General features: G+C 51.1%; 2 protein-coding genes across 3 annotated transcripts in view; one reads left to right on the top strand and one right to left on the bottom strand.

Annotated features, from left to right (window-relative positions):
• The first annotated feature begins 1272 nt into the window (after positions 1 to 1272).
• On the top strand, positions 1273 to 12780 carry SQSTM1 (sequestosome 1). Its single transcript, XM_039880242.1, has 8 exons — positions 1273 to 1526; positions 3420 to 3515; positions 4030 to 4259; positions 4353 to 4494; positions 5292 to 5372; positions 10219 to 10433; positions 10697 to 10892; positions 11903 to 12780. The coding sequence occupies exons 1-8, from the start codon at positions 1316 to 1318 to the stop codon at positions 12058 to 12060; spliced, it is 1329 nt and encodes a 442-aa protein (XP_039736176.1). The 5' UTR covers positions 1273 to 1315; the 3' UTR covers positions 12061 to 12780.
• A 5-nt stretch (positions 12781 to 12785) lies between these two features.
• MRNIP (MRN complex interacting protein) overlaps positions 12786 to 19910 on the bottom strand; it is a 13916-nt gene continuing 6791 nt past the window's right edge. Inside the window, exons 4-7 of one of the 2 annotated variants that reach the window (XM_039880244.1) lie at positions 17039 to 17114; positions 15634 to 15785; positions 14924 to 15005; positions 12786 to 13407 (exon numbers count right to left, since the gene is read on the bottom strand). In XM_039880244.1, the coding sequence (XP_039736178.1) occupies positions 12937 to 13407; positions 14924 to 15005; positions 15634 to 15785; positions 17039 to 17114 (781 nt within the window). In that variant the 3' untranslated portion in view covers positions 12786 to 12936. Of the gene's footprint in view, positions 13408 to 14917; positions 15006 to 15633; positions 15786 to 17038; positions 17115 to 19910 lie in introns of both variants that reach the window. The other variant, XM_039880243.1, reaches the window with a different exon arrangement.

The raw sequence follows: 19910 nt of genomic DNA, 5'->3' as shown, positions 1-19910 counted from the left end.
CAGGGGTGCACAGCCTTGCCTGCTCCAGGGTCCTCTGGGAAGGACCAGCCACACCTGTGACAGGCCTCTGCTGTGCTCTTACAGGCAAATCATCTTCTCAGTTGACTAACCAAATCCACCCAAGCTCCTGGGAGGTGTCTGAGTTTCCTGTCCCTTGAGGGTAACTGCTCCCATAAACCCTACCACTAAAGAACATGACTGACTCAACAGGTCTGAGCTTCTACTCACAGGACCCTACCTGGGCAGCTTCATAGGGTGACAGATCTTTCCCACCCACCTCCTTCCAAGACCCCCCTCCCCCACATCTCCCTTTCTTCAGGACCTGTGAACAGGTCACTCTTATCACATAAACCATGTTTTTGGTTTCTAGCTGGAGGGCTGTTGGTAGGACTCCTGGGCTGCCCATGAGGCCAACAGACCTGTGACCTTCACAGGCCCTTGGGCTCCACCTGCTGTACCCAACCCCATGCTGACAGGTGGGTGTGCAGGCACCCATGGGGAGTCTCGGGCTGCGATGAACATCTAGTGAGGACATCTGGAGCCTCGTGAGGCTCCAGAAAGCCTTCATTTAGCTGGCCCTCTAGCCTGGTGGCGGTGGGTGGTTCTTTGCTCTTCTGGCACCTCTAAGACCTACCCCCTATTAAACTGGGAGGGCTTGAGGTAGGGGTCTGTCCCTCAACCCAGTAAGGGGCCATCGTGGGATACTGGGGGTGGTGGAGTGGGCTGCTACCTAGGAAGCTGACTACTGCCAGTGAATGGGAGCTGTCAAGAGTGACAAGGTAGGGACAGCACCTCGGGAAACAGTTTGTTCTGGCCTTCAGTGTCCACTGAGCACCGAGGAGTCTCCAGGCTTCGGGCCTCTGTTGTCTCCCTCCCTCTTGTGTTGGGCATCCCCAGCGGCCTGGTTCTGCTCAGCTGAGTCACGGCCAGACCCAGGCCATGACCCCTGGGACGGGACCCCTACGACTCCGTTCCCCCAGGTGTAGAGGCCTGATCCGGACATAGATGTCGGAGTGTGGGGCTGGCCTTTTGGGGTTCCCCGGTGCACTGGGGGCAATGAAGAGTGGGGTCGGCAATGAGGGGGCCAGGGAGACAGTGAGAGTATGGCAGAGACCGCGGAGGCAGGAAGGGGTTGACGGGCGTGGGGCCCCCAGCAGGGAGGCTCGCGCGCAGCGTCCTAAGTGGCGGGGGCGGGACTGTGCGCGCGCAGGCCCCGCCCCAGGGAGGCGGGGCGGGTTTCCGGCTTCCCCTACAAAAGCCGCGCGCCCACAAGCCGCCGTTGCCCTTCTATGCTCCTGTTCTCCGACTGGTAGCAATGTCTTCCCTCACTGTGAAGGCTTACCTTCTGGGCAAAGAGGACGCAGCCCGCGAGATCCGCCGCTTCAGCTTCTGCTTCAGTCCGGACCCCGAGGCGGAGGCGGAGGCCGAGGCCGCGGCGGGCCCCGGGTCCTGCGAGCGGCTGCTTAGCCGGGTGGCCGCCCTGTTCCCTTCGCTGCGCCCCGGCGGCTTCCAGGCGCACTACCGCGGTGAGCCGGTCGGGCGCCCTCCGTGTTGGCGCGGGGCCCTGACGTAGTCTTGCCATGCGTGGCGGGTAGCTGCCCCTTCCCTCTCCACGGGCCTGGTGCGCCTGCAGGGGTCCGCTCTGGCCGCTCACTGGATGGGCGGCAGACCGCGTGGGTCACCAGTGCTACCTCGGGTGCCAGCCTAGTGACCAGAAGTGTTCACCAAAGTCGGCCCTCGTGTGGCCCGGCGCTGCCAGGCTTTCCCGGCGGCTCTCAGGCCTGGGGCATTAGAGGCCTCCCCTCCCCCCGCCATGATGTTGCAGATCTTGGCAAGGGCGCACCGGGGTGTCCTCCTTCGCCGGCTTGCGGCAGGCACTGGGTGGTCAGGCGGGCACTCAGGTTACACTGACATCTTGCTGTTGCCGAGTCTAAGCCTGCCTGTGCCCGGTGGGGGGGTTAAGATTGGGCCCCGGAAGAGCCTGGGCTGGCAGGGGAGAGGCGTGATGTGGGTAAACAAGTGTGGGGGTGCGGAAGACTCAGGGCTGTGCGGCCTGGCGCGAGAGCCCATGACGGCAGGGGGAGGGGAGGTCGAGGACGCACCACAGAATGCCCAAGGCCGAGCCCAGACGTTATCCCACTGGCAGTGGGCAGAAAAACAAGATCAAAATCTTAAGAGATGTTGGTGTGGGCCAGGCGTCCTGGACTAGCCAAGTGTCTTCACTGGTGGCTGCTGGGGGTGGGGTGGGGGAGGTGTGGTTGGGCGGGAGGTGGGCCACCAAGGCCGGCCCCTGGGCGGGGCAGTGCCGGCACCGCCTTCAGGAAGTGCTGCCTGCGTGCCAGGCCCTCCTCTTTGGTTAGTTTTATTTATTTTTATAAACAATTTTATTGAGCTATAATTCACATGCCATACAGTTCAGCCATTTAAAATGTACAATTTTTAGCGTATTCACAGAATTCTGCAACCATGATCACAATTTTAGAACCTTTTTTGTCACCTTCAGCTATCCTATCCCTATCCTCCCATCCTCCAGCCCCAAGCCAGCACTAATCTACTCTTTTCCAATATGGATTTCCCTATTCTGGACATTTCATATAAATATATACATGGAAACATACAAAATGTAGTCTTTCGTAATTGGCTTCTTATACTTAGCATAATGTTTCTGTATGTTGTAGCTTGTGTCAGTACTTTTGTTGTGGCTGAATAATATTCGATTGTGTGGGCATACTGCATTTTGTTTATTCCTCTTCTAGTTGATGAACATTTGGGTTATTTTCACCTTTTGGCACTGCCCTTGTCCTTATGGTACATGTTGTATCTGCTGGCCCACAAACCTGGCCCAGCCTGCAGATGTACAGTGTGGTTTGGCCTATGTGGTGGTGCTTTGAAACCATTTGAGCCAACATCTGAAATGGAGATTACATACAAATACATAATTTTTGCTTTATTGGGGGAGGAAGCAAGCAGATGTACTTATCTACTTCACTCTCCTAAACCACACAAGGCCTGAGGCCCAAGGCCTTTGGAGGGGCTGGGCCTCCAGGAGCAGGTCACAGGTGAGACTCTCCCACAGTTGAAGATGGGCCTGGGCTTGGGCAGATGTGGACTGAAGCAGCACCTTCTCAAAGGGGCAGCTGGCCCAGGGGCAGAGTGGCAGGTGGCCAGCTTCTACTGCTGCTACCCCTGCACACACGTGCTCTGCCTCCTACGTGCACCTGGTGTCAGATTGGAGTACTTGCCCTGCAGGCGGCAGAGTGGTTAGACAGTCTGGCCTCAGCCTTGCTTCCCCCTCCTCAGACAGGTGGCTTCAGGTCTAGCCCCGCAGGTTCCACTTTAGCACCGGCCTCACCCTTTTTGGTAGTATTCTCCAGCTGAGGAGCCCTAGGGGTTCATGTGCTGTCTTTTAAACAATCTAGATGAGGACGGGGACTTGGTTGCCTTTTCCAGTGATGAGGAACTGACAATGGCAATGTCATATGTGAAGGATGACATCTTCCGTATTTACATTAAAGGTAAGGGGTAACCCTGGGGTGCTGTGGCTGGCTTGAGGTGATAGAGAAATCCCCCAACAAAGGGCAGAGGAGTCACAGGCTGTGTAGACAGGGCCATGATCATCACTGCGTGGCCTGAGAAAGGAAGCCATGTCCATCCCAGGGGGTGGGGGCAGAGGTCTCTGGATTCATTCTTCACTGTGCCCAGACCAAGTGCCATGGGCTGGAGGCAGTTTTGGGGGCGCTGTGGGGTTTGTTTTAGTGAAGGGCGGGCCAAGGCTGTGCAGACCCAGCTCCCCGCTGCTTCTCTCCTGCTTCCCTCCCACTCGTCCACATGTGCCCAGGTAACACGCAGGTGCTGGCAACCTCTGGGCAGGTTCTCAGGTCGTTTTGTTGCGAACAACTGAATTCCACATGGACTCAATGTCTGAAGAGTGGACCCAAGGGCCTGTTAACTGATAGTGTGACAGCCCCGCAGTAGTGACAAGGGGGAGACTTTGTGGCGTCCCACCTCACAGCTCTGCCCTCCCTGCAGAGAAGAAGGAGTGCCGGCGGGACCACCGCCCCCCTTGTGCTCAGGATGGGCCTCGCACCATAGTACACCCCAACGTGATCTGCGATGGTTGCAACGGGCCGGTGGTGGGGACCCGCTACAAGTGCAGTGTCTGCCCCGACTACGACCTGTGTGCTGGCTGCGAGGGGAAGGGCATGCACAGGGAGCACAGCAAGCTCGTCTTCCCCAGCCCCATCGGGCACCTCTCTGAGGTGAGCAGAGCCTCCCTATGGGCTGGGGTGAGTGCGAGATGGCAGGAGCCCCGTGACCCAGCCCCGCTGACCCTTCTGCTTCCTCCTCCCCAGGGTTTCTCCCATAGCCGCTGGCTCCGGAAGCTGAAACATGGGCATTGTGGGTGGCCCGCCTGGGAGATGGGCCCACCGGGCAACTGGAGCCCACGGCCGCCTCGGGCGGGGGATGCCCGCTCCAGCCCCACAGCGGAATCTGGTGAGCCTTGGTCTGCTGGTCTCACAGGGCGAGGTGGAAGGGCTGTGGAATCTGGAGAGCCTTCCCCATGTCCTGGAGTCCTGTTGTGCTCATAGCTTTGCCAGACACTTTGTGGCCATTCAGGGTATTTCGTCCTCATAAAACTGCAGAGCACAGAGCACTGTCTCCATTTCACAGATGAGAATGCAGGCGCCCACATGCCCAAGGCCACCAGTTCAACTGCACTAAACCTAGACTTGGCCTCAGCCCAGCTCTGTGCTTCCTTCCTGCTGGCTGTGTGCCCTTCTGGGGTGGCCCTCAAGGACAGGCAGGGTGGCCTTCCAGCACCAACGACTCTGCATTGTGCTCCTTTCTCTTGAGTTAACTGTCAAGAAAGACAGGGCCAAATTTGGTCACGTCGTTTACGTAGTCACAAAGTCAAAAACTTACACATAGCTTGCATTCTAGATTTTGGATTCTGCTTTTATTACTTTTAACTGCATCTTTTGACTCACCTCGTCTTTTGGGATGAAGACAGGATTTTTTTTGATGTTGAGTAAGAAACATATTTAGGAAGATGTTTTATACGGTGTGTACTGAGCCCCTCACGGGTTTCCGATCACCAGGGTCACAGGTGAAGGGGATGAAGAGGCCTGGGAGGTGCCCCAATGTGAGAGGGAGAGGGGTAAGTGCTGGGGGTGCAGGCTGCCAGGACAGGTCACCCATGATGAAGATGATAGGACTGTGACAGGTATAAAGGTCATTGAAAAATATGCTTTGAATTAAACATATCATTTTTTATTTTTTAAAAACCAAAGCTTCTGGTCCATCGGAAGATCCCAGTGTGAATTTCCTCAAAAACGTAGGGGAGAGTGTAGCAGCGGCCCTCAGCCCCCTAGGTAAGTGGCTGCCTGTCCGTCCCTTGTTACCAACAGAGACTTTTGGTAATTTGGTGTGTGGGTGGCTATCTGTGGCTTCCTCTGGGATACCATGGTGGAATGGTAGCACCATGCCCGGAGATTGGTAAGGATGGGTTGCCTCAAGTCAGCCTTTGCCAAGTGCTGTACCACAGGCCACTCGAGTGTAGTGGAATGAACCAGCGTTTGGTTGGGATGATCCCAGTAGGGAGGGTGACCAGGCTCAGTTGCAGAGCTGGCCCGTCAGCTTCTGCCTGCTTGTCCTGTGAGGGAAAAACAGTCTTATTTTCCCCTGACATGAGCCTTGGGGTGTTCTTAAGGACTTGGGTGAGTAGTTAGTTGAGATACTTTTTCTCTTATCCTTCTTTTTTTGCAACCCCCAACCTCTCCTGGTGCTTCATGATTGCTGGGCTTGTGCTGGTCTGGGGAGCGAGGGGTGATGGAGAAGGGGGCTCTGCATGATGCCCTGTTTCCAGTGCTTTAGGTTCAGAGTAGCTCTCTGGGTGGGTGATAGGCATGAGCTCTGAGGCTTATGAAAGCACCCACTGCATCCGTGGTGTTGTAGGGCTAGGGTGTCATAGGGCTAGGCCTTGTGACAGTGAGAATCAGCTAAAGAAGGTGACTTCCAGTTCAGGATCGCAATCGACCTATGATCTCAGACTAGAGAGAGCACATCTCTGTGCCCAAAGCCTGCCTGCCACCCACCCTGTGGCTTATAGGGCATGACTACCATTGCCTTCAACCGAGACATTTCTGCTTATGTTCATTCTGCCCCTGGATGCAGCTTTGAAGCAGCAGTGCCGTCTCGGCATCACTGCTGCTTGGTAAAGCAGCTCAGACCACATGTGGTCTCTATCCTGGACTAAAAGGCTTTTGAGAGAATAAGAAAAAAGAGTTGATATTCTTAATGCTTTCCAAGGAGGATAAAACAGTGGAGCAGTGATCAGATTATAACTGGGAGATAAGCCGTGCCTGAATCTGTCTGCCACTCACGTAAGACGGAGTGAAGGTGAGTGGCATTTTGAGAGATTAGGGCCCAGGGGAACTTCTCTTTAGAAGACACTAAAGGGACAGTTGTTCTCTGAGCATCAGAGTCAACAAAGGTGGTTTTTTTGGTGTGTGTGTGTGTGTGTATGTATACATATACATATACATATACATACATACATACATACATATGTATTTTAGTGTATGGAAACTTAATTAAAATTATTTTGAAGAACAAAGGCCTTCACTAAAAGAACGAGCAAGACAACCCAGGAAGTCACAAAATCAAATCTAGGTTCAGGGTGGAATTTCCCAACAGTGCAGGGTCCCAGGTCCACCTTCTGGATTTTGGTATGTGGCTCTTGGGAGGGGCCTGGGAGCCGTGTGTTTTGAAGGCTTCCCAGGTAACTCTGGGTCACATCTGCTGTCCATCCTGACACCATCTGAGCTTGTGCTGTGTTTCAGAACTTGGCCTGAATTACCTAGTCAGGACACACAGGGATAATTTTTGAAGTGCTTAGAAGTCTTTTGGGATAAAGATAAAGGCCTTCTCAGATCTTTCATGGTGGGCGGAGTTGCTTTCTGCCAACTAAGGAGGAGCCTGGAGCATCACAAAAGGAAGAAAGTTCCAGTAAAGTATGTCTGTAAGTGGTTTCAGCTGAGGAGATTCATTGGAACTGATTAAACTCTGTTGTTGGAGTTGTGGATAGTTTCTTAAGAGGAACCAACAGCTCGGATGACTCACACTGCTGACTGCCTAGAAGGAACTGTTCCCGGCGAAGGGCCTAGGGGGCAGTCTGTGTGCAGTGAGTCAGTGACTAAAAACCCAGGGCCAGCTGAGCAGGCCCAAGGCCTAGGGCTGTGCCTGGCTTGAGGTCTCAGTTGCTGACATCTAGGACTTGAAGAAGCAGGGCCTTTCTCATCACTGGGTCTTCTGTAAACACTCCCCACACAGAGGCTTTGGTGGCAGCAGGGCACAGACGGTGGCATAGTCTATTAAGCTCTGACGTATCAATTTGTCAAGTTGGAGAAACCCTAGGTCTATAACCTCTCTGATTCATTTCCAGAAGAGTCACAGCACTTACCCACTTAGCAAAGTGAGATAGTACACAGTGTTTACTGTACTCTTTTTCTAACTCTTCCGTTTCCTTGAAACTTTCATAATAAAGTTGGAGGAAAAATGGAAGGAAAAAAATAATTTAAATATTGTTGATGGAGGTACTGGTAGTTGAGTCCCTTTTATCTCTGCTTGCTCCTCAAACTTTGCTAAAGTAACAGTAAAGGGATTAAAAAGTTTAAAGCAACATGGATCAAGAAAAAGGGAGAAAAGTAATAGAAGATAAAATGATGCCATCGGACTTTGGAAGATGGGAAATGGATGGAGGCCGATAGCCAGTGGAGGAGACGTCAGAAACCTGTGCAGAGTACTGGTGAGCAGCGAGGCTGGCTCTCCAGGGCCAGGAAGGCCAGGGAACAAGGGGATGGTCTGGGGACCCCAACTAAGGTTAACATAGAGACTTCAGGGCCCCACCCAGCCACTTGCAGAAGTGGGTCCAGAGAATTCAGAGGGAGGGATAGCAAGGACACAGGGTATGGCAAGGCACCAGCCTGAAGCCAGGCCTTGTGAATGAGCAGTGGGTCCAGCAGGAGCTGGGGAGTCCCTGCTCAGGAGAGGCTGAGTGAGCCCAAAAGGAGCCCCTCAGCTGTGGCCTCTGGGACCCCGACACCTGGCTGGACACCAGCTACCATGGGTGGAAGCTCATGGACCCAGGGAGAGTGCTTCCTACTGGCCTTTTCTCAGGGCCTCCCAGGAGCAGGCTGCCATTGAGCTCGCCATCTGGGGAAAAGCTCTGCATGTGCCAAAGATGGAACCTTGGGAGGACTTAATAGTGCCGAGAATGTCAACATCCTCAGTGAGGTACGAGGAGGCATTTGGTGTCCGTGAAAAAGAACAAGGATATCATAAAAATAACAGAAGGGAACACGATGTTCTTGGAAATTAAAAAAAACAATAGTAGAAAAAAGAAAACTTCAAAAGAAGGCTTGGATTTTAAGGTCATCTCAAGGAAATATTCCAAAAGCAAAACAGGCAGGAGGAGGGAAAATTCAAGGATTAATTCTGGTGGCCTAACCTGGGATGAATAGGGATTCCAGACAGAACAGGGAAAACTGAAAGAAGGATGTGAACAAAGAACACAAGTTCTGGGCACTCAGGATGTTCATTTCTAGAGTGAAAGGGTCTCCGAGTGCCTCGGACAATGACTAAAAAAAAATCACACACTAAAGCTGATGATCGTTGTCAAATGTTAGAACCCTTGGCAGAAAGAGGATCCAGAAACCCTCCAGGTTACGGTAAAGGCCCGGGAATCAAAGAGCACAATGCCGGAGGCTAGATGGCAGTGGCACAAGCAAAGACTTCAGAAGTCTAAGCTAAAACGAGGTTCAATCTAGAATTCTGTACCAGCAAACACGATCAAGTGTTGGGGCAGAACAGTTGTCAGGTACGCAAGGTGTTAATCATCTCACCTGAGCTCGAAACTTTTCTGGCCAAAATGAAGAAATCAGCCTAGAATGAAGAAAGAAGTGTTTGAAAGCAGGACCTGAAAGCAGGGTAAGATGGCGTTGGCAGGAGGAGAGGAAAGGTGGGCACGGTGTGGGAGTCACACCTCTGTCCTCCCCAGCTGCCGGCAGGGCTGGAGCCTGAGGCTGGCACCCCAGGGGGATGCCTCCAGGGGAAAAGCCAGAACTGACAGAGGATATGAGGAAAGTTAGCAAATAAAAGAAAGGGGCATCATTAATCATTAATGCTACAAAAAACAAATTAAAAACTCTATAAGGAAGTACATCTACTACTTGGCCCAGCAAAGAACAATGTACAGTGGCATAACAAACATTGAATGTTGTTTTCTGGCATAACAAACATTGAATGTTGTTTTCACCAAAAATTGAGTTTATGAAAGGGCAGGGGAAGGGACATGGTAAGTATTGATCTAGAGTAAGAAGTAAACAGTAAACTTAAGCAATCAAGACAGAAAGGGCAGTGTGGGTTGAAAGTTGCCTCCTGGGAGAGGCAAGGCTGTGTGGTGAGGGCAGGAATCTTCTGTAGCCTTCTGGAACTGTGACTCAAAGCTGTGGGCGGTAGTCCTTTGAGAAATTAAAATTAATTAAAAACAGCACCGGTGACTGTTACCCCCCCTTCTCGGTGAGCATATGTCCCAGAGTGCAAGGGCCCGGAGGTGCCCCCGCCGCCTGTGCTTCCAGGCTCGTAGGCCTCGGACAGGCTTGCTGGGCTGTCACCTGCCTAAGCAGAATGCCAGTATTTAGTATGCGTGGTTTTCCTGTCACCAGGTCCCCACACGGGCGTAATGCTTTCCGTGGTTCTCAGTGCCAGGACGGTGTCCCGGCCATGTGTGTTTGGCTCTCCCTGGTTTGTGTCGAGCCCTGCCTGCTGTGTGGCCACTGTCCTGCCCGTTAGGAAAAGCGAGGTCTCTTCCTGGACTTTCTGGCTCTGAAATGGACCTGGGGTGTCAGCTGAGATTAATGTTTTGTTAAGCTGGGGGAAGAGAACGGTACAATAAGAGTTTTTCTAGAAGCCAAGATTTGAGGCCAGGGTGCTGGGAGTAGGTCAGCCCTCGGGACCCTGAAGGTCAAGTCTGACCATCCATTTGCCTTCCGGGTGGCGGGCTGACAGCCTGGCCCGGTCCGGTCGGGCGGTGTGACCCCGGGTGTGTGGTGGATGCCCACGCTGGAGGGCTGGATGAGCTTGCGGCCCCACGCGGCTCCTTCCCTGTGGCTGCTGCTTGGAAGGGCTTATGGTTGGCGCTTCCTCCTCGGCCCCTAGGCATCGAAGTCGACATTGACGTGGAACATGGCGGGAAAAGGAGCCGCTTGACACCAGTCTCCCCCAGCAGCTCCAGTGCCGAGGAGAAGTGTGGCTCTCAGCCAAGCAGCTGCTCTTCTGACCCCACCAAACCGGACGGGGATGTGGAGGGTGCCGTGCAGTCTTTGGCGGAGCCCATGAGCAAGATGGCCCTGGAGACAGGGGCGCGGTCTGAGGCAAGCACCCTCCTGCTGCCCCCACCCCCCAGCCAGGGCCCCTGCGAGCGCTCATGCTGCCAGCGGGACCTGAGTCTGTCACAGAGTTAGTTCGATCTGTGGCATTTAAGTCATTCTCTGGACCCTCTACTAGAACTCTACAGGGAAAAATACTCCTCTGGCTCCTTGCTAGTTAGTCCTCACATGCCCCCTCCCAGGAACTGAGGCTGTGGTCGGGTGGGACTGTCACTCACATCCTGGGTGCTCATGGTGGTTTGTTCTAGGAACAAATGGAGTCTGATAACTGCTCAGGAGGAGATGATGACTGGACCCATTTGTCCTCAAAAGAAGTGGACCCATCCACAGGTGAACTCCAGTCCCTGCAAATGCCTGAGTCTGAAGGGCCAAGTTCCCTGGACCCTTCCCAGGGAGGGCCCACGGGGCTGAAGGAGGCAGCGCTGTACCCACACCTACCACCAGGCAAGTGGCTTCAAGCAGCTTCGTATTTCTACCTTTTTTGTTCAGAGTGTCCTGTCACCTGCTTTTAGCAACACAAAAAGACATCATGTTCTCTACTGCAGGGCTTGTTTGTTGGCATGAGAGGAAATTAGGAGTGGGTTTTGTCCTGTGTACATGCTGCGCCTTGTAAGCGCAGCTCATTTTAGTTAATTTCTAAAAACCTAACATCTGGACCTGCAACTACAAAGGCAGATGTGACAGAGGTGGCACTGGCTTTGGCACTGCCATGCCCCACTAAAAGTGGGCCTTGGAGTCCATCTTCTTGTTTCCTCATGGAGAGTGCCAACCTGAGAGCAGGAGTCACAGCCAAGGTGTGCAGTAGCCAGGCAGGAAGCCACTGCATGAAGTAGGTGGCATGGGAGGCAGCAGGGCCGCATGGGCCTGGCAGCCCAGAAAGTACACATCGAGTGAGAGAGGCAGCTGATACTCCCTTCTGGTTCACACTGTCACATGGAGGTGCTGTTTTAAGATAGTATTCAAGTGGAAACTCATTTGTGGGCCAAACCTGGCACTTGGGCCACTGGTGTATATCTCTGCCTTAGAGCAGGGGTGGCAAACTGTGGCCTATGGGCGAGGATATTTTCTCATTTTATGATGGTTGAGAAATAGTCAAGACCTGTGAAAATCAGATGAAATTCAAATGTCAGTGTCCTAAGTACAAGTTTTATTGCAGCACAGCCACACTCACTTGTTTATATCCTCTCTGGCTGCTTTTATGATGTTAACAGCAGGTGGAGTTATCTGTGACAGACCGACAGCCAGCAAAGCAGCTTAAAATCTTTATTCTTTGGCCTTTTACAAAAAAGCTGGCCATCCCCTGCCTTGGAGGGTCCCGTGAGGCTTGGTGACCCTGTGGGAGCACCAGACCCTGTAGGCACTGTGCACTTGCTGGCTAGACAGGGTGCTGCTGCATACAGGTCATAGTTGGGGCCCCATGACACTCTCTCATGGCTCGTTACTGTCTCTGGCAGAAGCTGACCCCCGGCTGATTGAGTCCCTCTCCCAGATGCTGTCCATGGGGTTCTCGGACGAAGGCGGCTGGCTCACCAGGCTCCTACAGACCAAGAATTATGATATTGGGGCTGCCTTGGACACCATCCAGTATTCAAAGCACCCACCGCCATTGTGACAATTTTTGCTCACTTGTTCTGTGTCCCCTTTCTTGTCTCATAGTTGTGTTGAGCTAGCGTAGAACCCTAGTGCCTCTATAAGGGCCAATTTCTCTGCATTCTTCCAGAATCCGGGGTGGGGTGGGGATGCATGAAGCCATTTAGGGCAGTAGAACAAGTGACGTGAGGGAGTTCCAAGTGTTGTGCTGAGGTCTGAGAAACGTTTACCAGCTTCCCTCGGTGCCCTAGCTCCTCACAGCCAGGGTGGGCCTGGAGGCTTCCCTGGGCAGAGCGAGACTGCTGGGGAGGACGCCGAGGCCACACTGCATCAGGTCCCTGCTGTCCATACGCCAAGATCACACCAGCAGTCCAGCATACATCTTGCCTAATGGCCTTTTCTTTTTTAAAATGACTAGTAGGACACTGACATGTAGTTGATTTTTGGCTAGAAACTTTATATACTCTGAGCTTAGCTAGAGAGCAGCCAGCATACTGTTGGGGTAGAGCAGGCAGTTCTGGAGCGAGCACTGGAGGGCAGGAAAGCTCAGGACTGTCCTGGGGACAAGGAAGGGTCGAGGGGGGAACCGATGCTGGCAGTCACTGAGTACTACCTGTTTCATAACCACTGTTCTCTCATTTCTAAATGTGTCACCTGCTTTTAAAGAAAAGCCCTTTGTAGCTATTCTGTTAGCATATTTGTAAACAATCTCTAATTAAACAGTATAAGCACTTTAATTAAAGATGATCCGTTTGATAGCAATGTTTATTGTTGGTCTGGGTAGTTCCCATGAATCTTCAGTCCTATTTAAAAGCACCTCGGGAACCCTGTTTCCAGTGACACGGAGTCTAGTGGAGGAGGGCTCATGTAACAAACATGTACTAGCACACTGGCCTGTTCACAGATCGTCATCAAAGTCCTCACCGGTGTTAAAGAGGTCACCCAGTCGCACAAGTCCAGGCTCCTGTGCCCCTTTGACCAAGGGCCCACCCTCTGCCTGAGGGCCTGTGCCCCATATGTGCTTGGGGGTCTCCCCAAAGGGCCTCTTGGGCTCAGCCATAGGAGTGTGTGTAGCTTGAGAGAGCTGAAGCACACCGGCGATCCTGCTGAGGCCCCCTTCCCTGGGGGTCTGCTCAGCTTGTGCTCCCCCGCCTGGCCTGGGGCTCCTCTGCAGGGGTATCAGGGGTTCGGTGTCTACATGTGAGCTGTTTCCAGGTGTCAAAAGAAATTGATCCCACTTAGAAGATGTGGACCTGACCCACTGGGCAGGACACGGTGGTCCCTGCCAAGGACCAGTGAACTCCCTGGTGTCCCATTCCTCGCAACAGCTTCGTTCTCCAACCGACTCTGCCAGGCCAGTGTGATCCTGCAGCGGAGACAAAGCAGGGGATGGCTATGTCCTCTGTTCAGAAGGATGAGAGCCAGCGGCCAGCAGGACCGGGAGACAGGAAGAGAAGGGTCCCTGTGCCTGCACTGCCACTTCCTCTTCTCCCTCTGAGTTCTGGCACTTTCTGCTCCATGCTCTCCCTCCTACCCAGTCCTTAGGCTGCAGGCTAGCAACATGCATGTACTTTGAGGTTTAGCACAGTGGAGGGAGAAATGCCCTCTACCTCATCCCAAACCCTCTGCCAAATTCTATAAGCAAGCTTTTCAAAAAAGGCAGATATTCACTTGTCTCGTGGGGAACCGAGAATCAGGGAAAGGTGTGCCCAAGAGGAGGGGTGAGCTGGAAGGGCCCGAGAGGCTGTCCGCAAAGAGATGGAGCCGCCATCCTGCTGCTCACTGCTGGGCAGAGGGGAAGGTCCATGCTGAGGGTTTTGAAGCTGTGGAAGTGGCTGCACAGAGGTCCTAGTGGGATGAGACAATGTTGCTGAGGCCTGGCCTCTCCCACCTCAGGAACCAGATGCACTGAAAATTGGGTTTCACCACCTACAAAGTAACTTGGAAATGAGGACAGGTGGAACCCTGCGTCACCACCCCAGGCATCAGGGAAGAGGCACTGTGGTCTTTTGCCACTGTCAGCTCTGTCACTGACTTGCTGTGACCTCACTGAACCTTCACTAGCCGTGATTCACCTTCAAAGCAGTACGGGCGCATGGCGAGCATCGCACATGGCAACACAGTCAAAACGTGTGACTCAGGGACAGGCATGTTGTTAAGTGCCATTACCTTTGTTCTCTAATTTGGGATTCAGGGCCAATCCTTACCTGGGTCATAGAGCCAGTTAGTGGCAACACCAAGGTTTGGCCTCTGCCTCTTGGCTTTGAGCCTGTGCTCTGCACTACTGCCCAAAGCTGGCCAGGCCACTGGCCTGTGTTGGGGACTGGCAGTGATGTCGCCCAGCAGAGTCTTCTGCCTGGGCGATGTGGCTCTCATGACAGTACAGCAAAGCCTGCGGCATGCAGCCTGAGAGTGCAGTAGGCCTGCTGGGCTGGAAGCATCGAGGCCCAGCGCAGACCCTGGGGAAAGTGGGCCTTGAATACACAGGAACATGCTGGGTCAGTGAGGGCACAACGGGAGCAGTCGCCTAGGGCTGGGCCCGCCGATGTGGAACAGGTGGCTGAAGGCACTCCACACAGCGAGCTGAACGGTCTTGACCCTGAGAAGCCCTGCTGGTTTGCCTCAGTTGCCGCCAGGCACCAAACTACGACTGACTGGGAGTTAATAGCAAGGAGGATGGGTGGGGCGGGGCAGCAGTGCAGGCCAGAGAAAGGAGCTGGCTTAAGACGGAGAAGACAAGATACCCAAGTGGGAAGCTGGGGTGTTTGGGGGTGTAAGTCTCATACTTCAGTTGCCAATAAAATGCAACAATTAAAAAATCCTGGGTACACTTAATTATCACTGGGGCGAGAAGAGAGATGCTGTTCTCAATCGCTAACCTTCTGGGTCTCCAAGGTGTCCTCAGAGTTCCCCAAGTCTTGACCACTGGGGATGCATGGAGGCCGGGCCGTGCTCTGGCTCCATCTCCTGGCAGAGAGAGGGTAAGTGCTGTCAAGAATGCAGTCCCTTCACCAAGTCACCTGGTCTGACGCCCAGCACAGGTAGAACCTTGTCACCTTGTACAGCTTTCCAGGTAGCTAGCTGCTCAGCTTCTGCCCCACGGCCAACAACAGGCTGCCCAAGGACACGCAAGGCAGTCCGTTTCTCTGCTCGTGGCCTGCAGTTGCTGGAAGGTTCTTATTCTGAATTGCAATCTCCCTTCCAACAGCACCTGCCCTGTAAGAGTGAGCCTGGATCTAGATGAGGCAGTGTCTCAGAACATGCCCTAGGTCTGGAGAAGACACCTGCAGAAGTCGGGTCTTTCCTGATCTAGGTTAAAAGCTTCCAGGCCTGGCCACACTTGGCTTTGTCAACCCTGCCCATAAAAAAATTCTTCCCTGCGGTGAGTGCAGTCTAGGTGTTCAGAATCAAGTGAACATGGTACAGGCACCCACGTAGGCACCCTGCCCAGCCCTCACCTCTGTACCCGCGGCACCTGACACCTGGCCAGGCAAAGGGGGGCCCAGCAGTGACATGCCCACTGGCTCACACTCCCCATGATGCTGGCCGCTACAAGCTGCTCATCAGCCCCCCACCCATGGGTCAGCACGGGCACCTTTTTCTGGGCAGGCTGGTATTGGGAGAGTATGGCTTCTTGGTTGCAGACGAGGGCTGCCTGCTGAAACACACGCCTTCCTTCAGCCCCACCTTTTCGGAGCTCCTTTCTAGGTACTTCAGCCAGCGGTTCTCGGAGGGTGGAGATTTCTCCTACCGGATTTGGAAGTACATTTGTTCTCAGAGGACAGCAGGTGCTTTTACTGAAAATCCCCAGCCCAACTCTGAGACCTGAGAGTCGCAGGACCCATGTCTACCCTGCCACCATGAAAGGCATTTGGCTGGAAGGTAATGAGAGATGGATGCCTGACACATGAGTGGGAGTGACATACACTTGGGGAGCTGCAGAGCACAACTTATCAAGCTCTTTGCAAATGTCCACACTCCCTGGCCCAATGGTTGCAAACTAAGACAAAGGTACAAAGATGCTCAATAAAGTGTTATAAAAACATTTACAGTAACAAGTTTAGGAACAACCTAAATAGCTAATGAGGGAATAAATATTGGCACATGCATTATATCCTGTAGATACTTTTTAAAAATGAAAATCATTGAAAACTATATAGCAACATAGAAGACATAAGTCAAAGCTCTAGGATGCAAAGAGAATTGCTTACAACACAACTATGTACAACTACATGTACAATTAAGGCTGTAAGTGCACAGAACTGGGAGTAGAGACCCAAACATCTAACAGCTGCTGAGTTCAGTGGTGTGTTTACAACCATTTCACCACTTATAATATTAATATGAAGACCAGAGCGGGTATCAGAGCAATTCTGTGAGCAGAGGCAGGGCTCTGCCCTCGGGTAGACGGGGAGCCTCGGTCTGCCTGACAGCTGTCCCCACTCCCCATCTCTGGCAGGACTCAGTGTTCCACATTCCCACGGCATCCTGGATATATAGATGGCGTCACCTACTGTATCACTCAAGCTCCTACATATACCACCACCCACACTTTGAGCACCAACTTTACCAGGCACGCAGACAGTGGAACTGGATGTGAGCCTGACTCTCAGGCTCAGTCTGGAGAGAGAGAACATGGATGCCAGGTTTACAGCAGCACCTTTCTCTACTAGAGGTGTGCCCCGAGCACTGAGGGACAAGGGGAGAAGCACAAGGAGATGAAGTTCAAGCTAAGTTCAGAGTCGTTTTCCAAGAAGAGAAAGAAAAATCCCTCTCCACAGAATACTATAATTATTTGTATACATGGTGGTCTCCACCCTTATGAAGGGGACAGGCTTATTCATTTTTGTGTTCCCTATAGCTTTAAGTCGAGTGTCTATCAGTCAGTGGCATCAACAAGTGTTTACTGAACAAGTGACTAATGAATGAGTAAAGGGAAAGCCCTCCATGGCACAGAGCCAGCCCAGGTAGCTAGACTGACACAGGTGCTGCTGGCTTACCTGCAGACACGTGTGCTTGGCCTGCCCAGGACCTGCATTTTTCTCATCATTGGCATTTATAGGTTCTTCCAGGGACCTTAGAGAAAGATTGTACACATGTCCTTTGTAAAATGACCAGGAAGATGAAGGACAGGAAGGTGGGAGGAGCAAAATGCAAGGACATGACAATGAACACCAAAGACTCCCGGGGGATCCCAGGGTCTTAGCTTTCGTTTTGATATGACTGAGTCATCTTCAAGCAGCTCAGAAGGCCTGGGCAGAGGGACCATTTCTTCCTTGATTTAGGCTGGTCGACCTCCAACAACAAGAAAAGGGACACAGGTAGAAGGGGCAGACCCAGTTTGCATCCTGGCCTTGCCAATGACTGTCTGTCACTGTGACAGTGCGACTTCGGGTTTAGCACTGTTTCATCATCCACTCATGGAGATAATACCGCGTGGGTGATTGTGAAGATAAGTGAGACAGTGTGTGTGCGCACATGTCCTGCGCAGGGCCTGGGACACAGGGAGTCATGTCAGCTGAACTCCTGCAGCACTGAGTTCCAGTAGTAGTGGCGATGTCCCCATCACACAGGGTCACATGAGTCTTTCCAGCTGTGTTTTATCTCAAACACTACAAGAGAGAAGGCATCTTCCTGAGCTTGACGTGTCACAGTGGAGACCTCCAGGGATGGCGGGGTTCTTTTGCCCCATAGAGAAGAGTAAGGGACCGTCCTCTCTTTGCAGCCTCGAGCAGGCTGATGGCCAGTGAGAACATTTATTGTGCGAGGGCTGAAGATAAGAGCCAAAGCCACGATCAGCCGTGGCAAGCATGGTTGTTACTTCACAAAATCAAACTGAAACTCTCTTGAGTGAACTCTGAGAACCCCAAATGTGGGGTTCTCATTTGGTAGAACTCTACCAAATGTGGGCACCTCTCCTTCGGTTTGTTCATCTGTAAAAAGAAGTCACTGGTCCTCATAGGTGGTTATGAAGATGACATGAGAGCACACATGTGAAACGCTTGCCCTGCACATGGTCGATGCACCAATGTTCCGCTGAGCAGTGTCTTGCTAGCTATTAGCCAGAACTCGGCTCCCTCAACTAAAGGACATATCTCAGTGACCTGAAGATCCCAGTCGGTCTTCTTGCTTCTGCTGTTGCCACCGAGGAACTGGGTGTCTGTTGTTCCTTCATAGGTGATCTTGTTTTTCTCCCGCTTCATTTTCAGCTCTTCTATGTTCTGCAATTTCATTATGTTGTTGTATCTAAAGGTGGATGTTTTTAACTTTAAAAATTACCTTACTGAGGTCTAATTAACATACACTAAAATGCGCCCATTCACACGTAGTTACTAAGTTTTGCTAAATTATACCTTTGAAACTATCATACCAATTAAGATATAGAAAAAAAATTTATTGACATGTAATGAGAAACTATAGTGAGAAAATTTTCATCTTCCCAAAAAGTTTCCCTCTGCCTCTTTGCAGGCAATTCCCCCTCCCCAGAAAATGGCCGACCCCTACAGTATGTGACCTTTTGCTTATGTTGTTTTTGTTGCTAAGTAGTATGAATATAACCCAATTTATTTATTTATTCACCTGGTATATCTGTATGTCTAGCCTTTCACCAATACTATACTGTCTTGATTACCACAGCATTACAGTAAAGTTTGAAATCAGGGTGTAGAAGTCCTCCAACTTTGATCTTATTAAAGTTATTTCAGCATCCTAGGTCCTCTGCATTTCTATACAAATTTTAAAATATTTGTCAATTTCTACCAAAAAAAAAAAATGCTGCTGGAATTTTGATTGGGATTAGGTTGTTTCTCTAAGATCAATTGAAAATAAACTATCATCTTACTGATGTAGAGTTTTTCAATCCATGAATATGTTATATCTCCATTAATTTAGATCTTCAATTTCTCGTAACAATGTTTTACAGTTTTACTGAACAGATCTTGCACAATTTTTGGTTATATTTATTCTTAAGTATTTCATTTTTGGACACTAATTATAAATGATATTTGGTTTTAAAACCACTGTCCAATAGTTCACTGTATTTCTAAAAAAATAAAATTTAATTTTGTATGTTGACCTTGTATCCTTGTGATCTTGCTATATTAACTTTTTGGCTCTAGTCTCTTTTGTGGAGGTTCATTTGGATTTTCTACGTACACAAGGTCTTTGCCCTGTTTCAGATTTACTGTTTCCTGAATCTAAGAACGTAAGCCTGATTCTGGAAAATGTTCTGTTCTTTTCTCTGTAAATACTGCCTTTGCCTCATTCATTTTATTCTCTCTTGCTGGAACTCTTCTCTGTATTCTCCATGTTTCTCAACTCATATTTTGCACCTTTTTATTTTTTTGTGTTGCATTGTGAATAATTTCCTCACGTTTATCTTTCATTTTACCAATTCTGTCTCTAGTTGCACTTAATTCGTTTAACCTCCCTATTACAATTTTAATTTCAATGATTACATTTTTCATTTCTACAAACTTTTTTCAAAACTACTTGGTTATTTTTTAAAGGCTCTTGCTCCTATTACCAACTCTCTTTTATTTCATGAAATACAGTAAACATACAATATTATATACTCTGAAGTCTTTGTGGATCTGCTTGTCTGTTCTGCTGTTCTTTGCTCATGGTGACAGGCTTGAGTGTTAAATGATTGTTACCTTGGAGTGTATGCTCCTTGGAACTTTATCTGTGAGAACTGTTTCAGGCTCGGTTGAAGATACTCCGGAGAGGAGCTGCATTTACCTCTTCCTGGGATAGTTTGAAAAGAAATTCTCAGTTTGAGACGTTTCTTTTCCTTCCTTCCTTCTTTTTCCTTCCCTTCCTTCTTTTTCTTTCCCTCCCTCCCTTCCTCCCTCCCTCCCTCCCTTCCTTCCT

The sequence above is a fragment of the Pteropus medius genome, unplaced genomic scaffold, assembly GCF_902729225.1.
Source record: "Pteropus medius unplaced genomic scaffold, Ma_sr-lr_union100, whole genome shotgun sequence".
In the NCBI taxonomy this organism is placed as follows: Eukaryota; Metazoa; Chordata; class Mammalia; order Chiroptera; family Pteropodidae; genus Pteropus; species Pteropus medius.
Note: the sequence above shows the minus strand (reverse complement) of the source record. Positions and strands in the feature narration are given on the sequence as shown.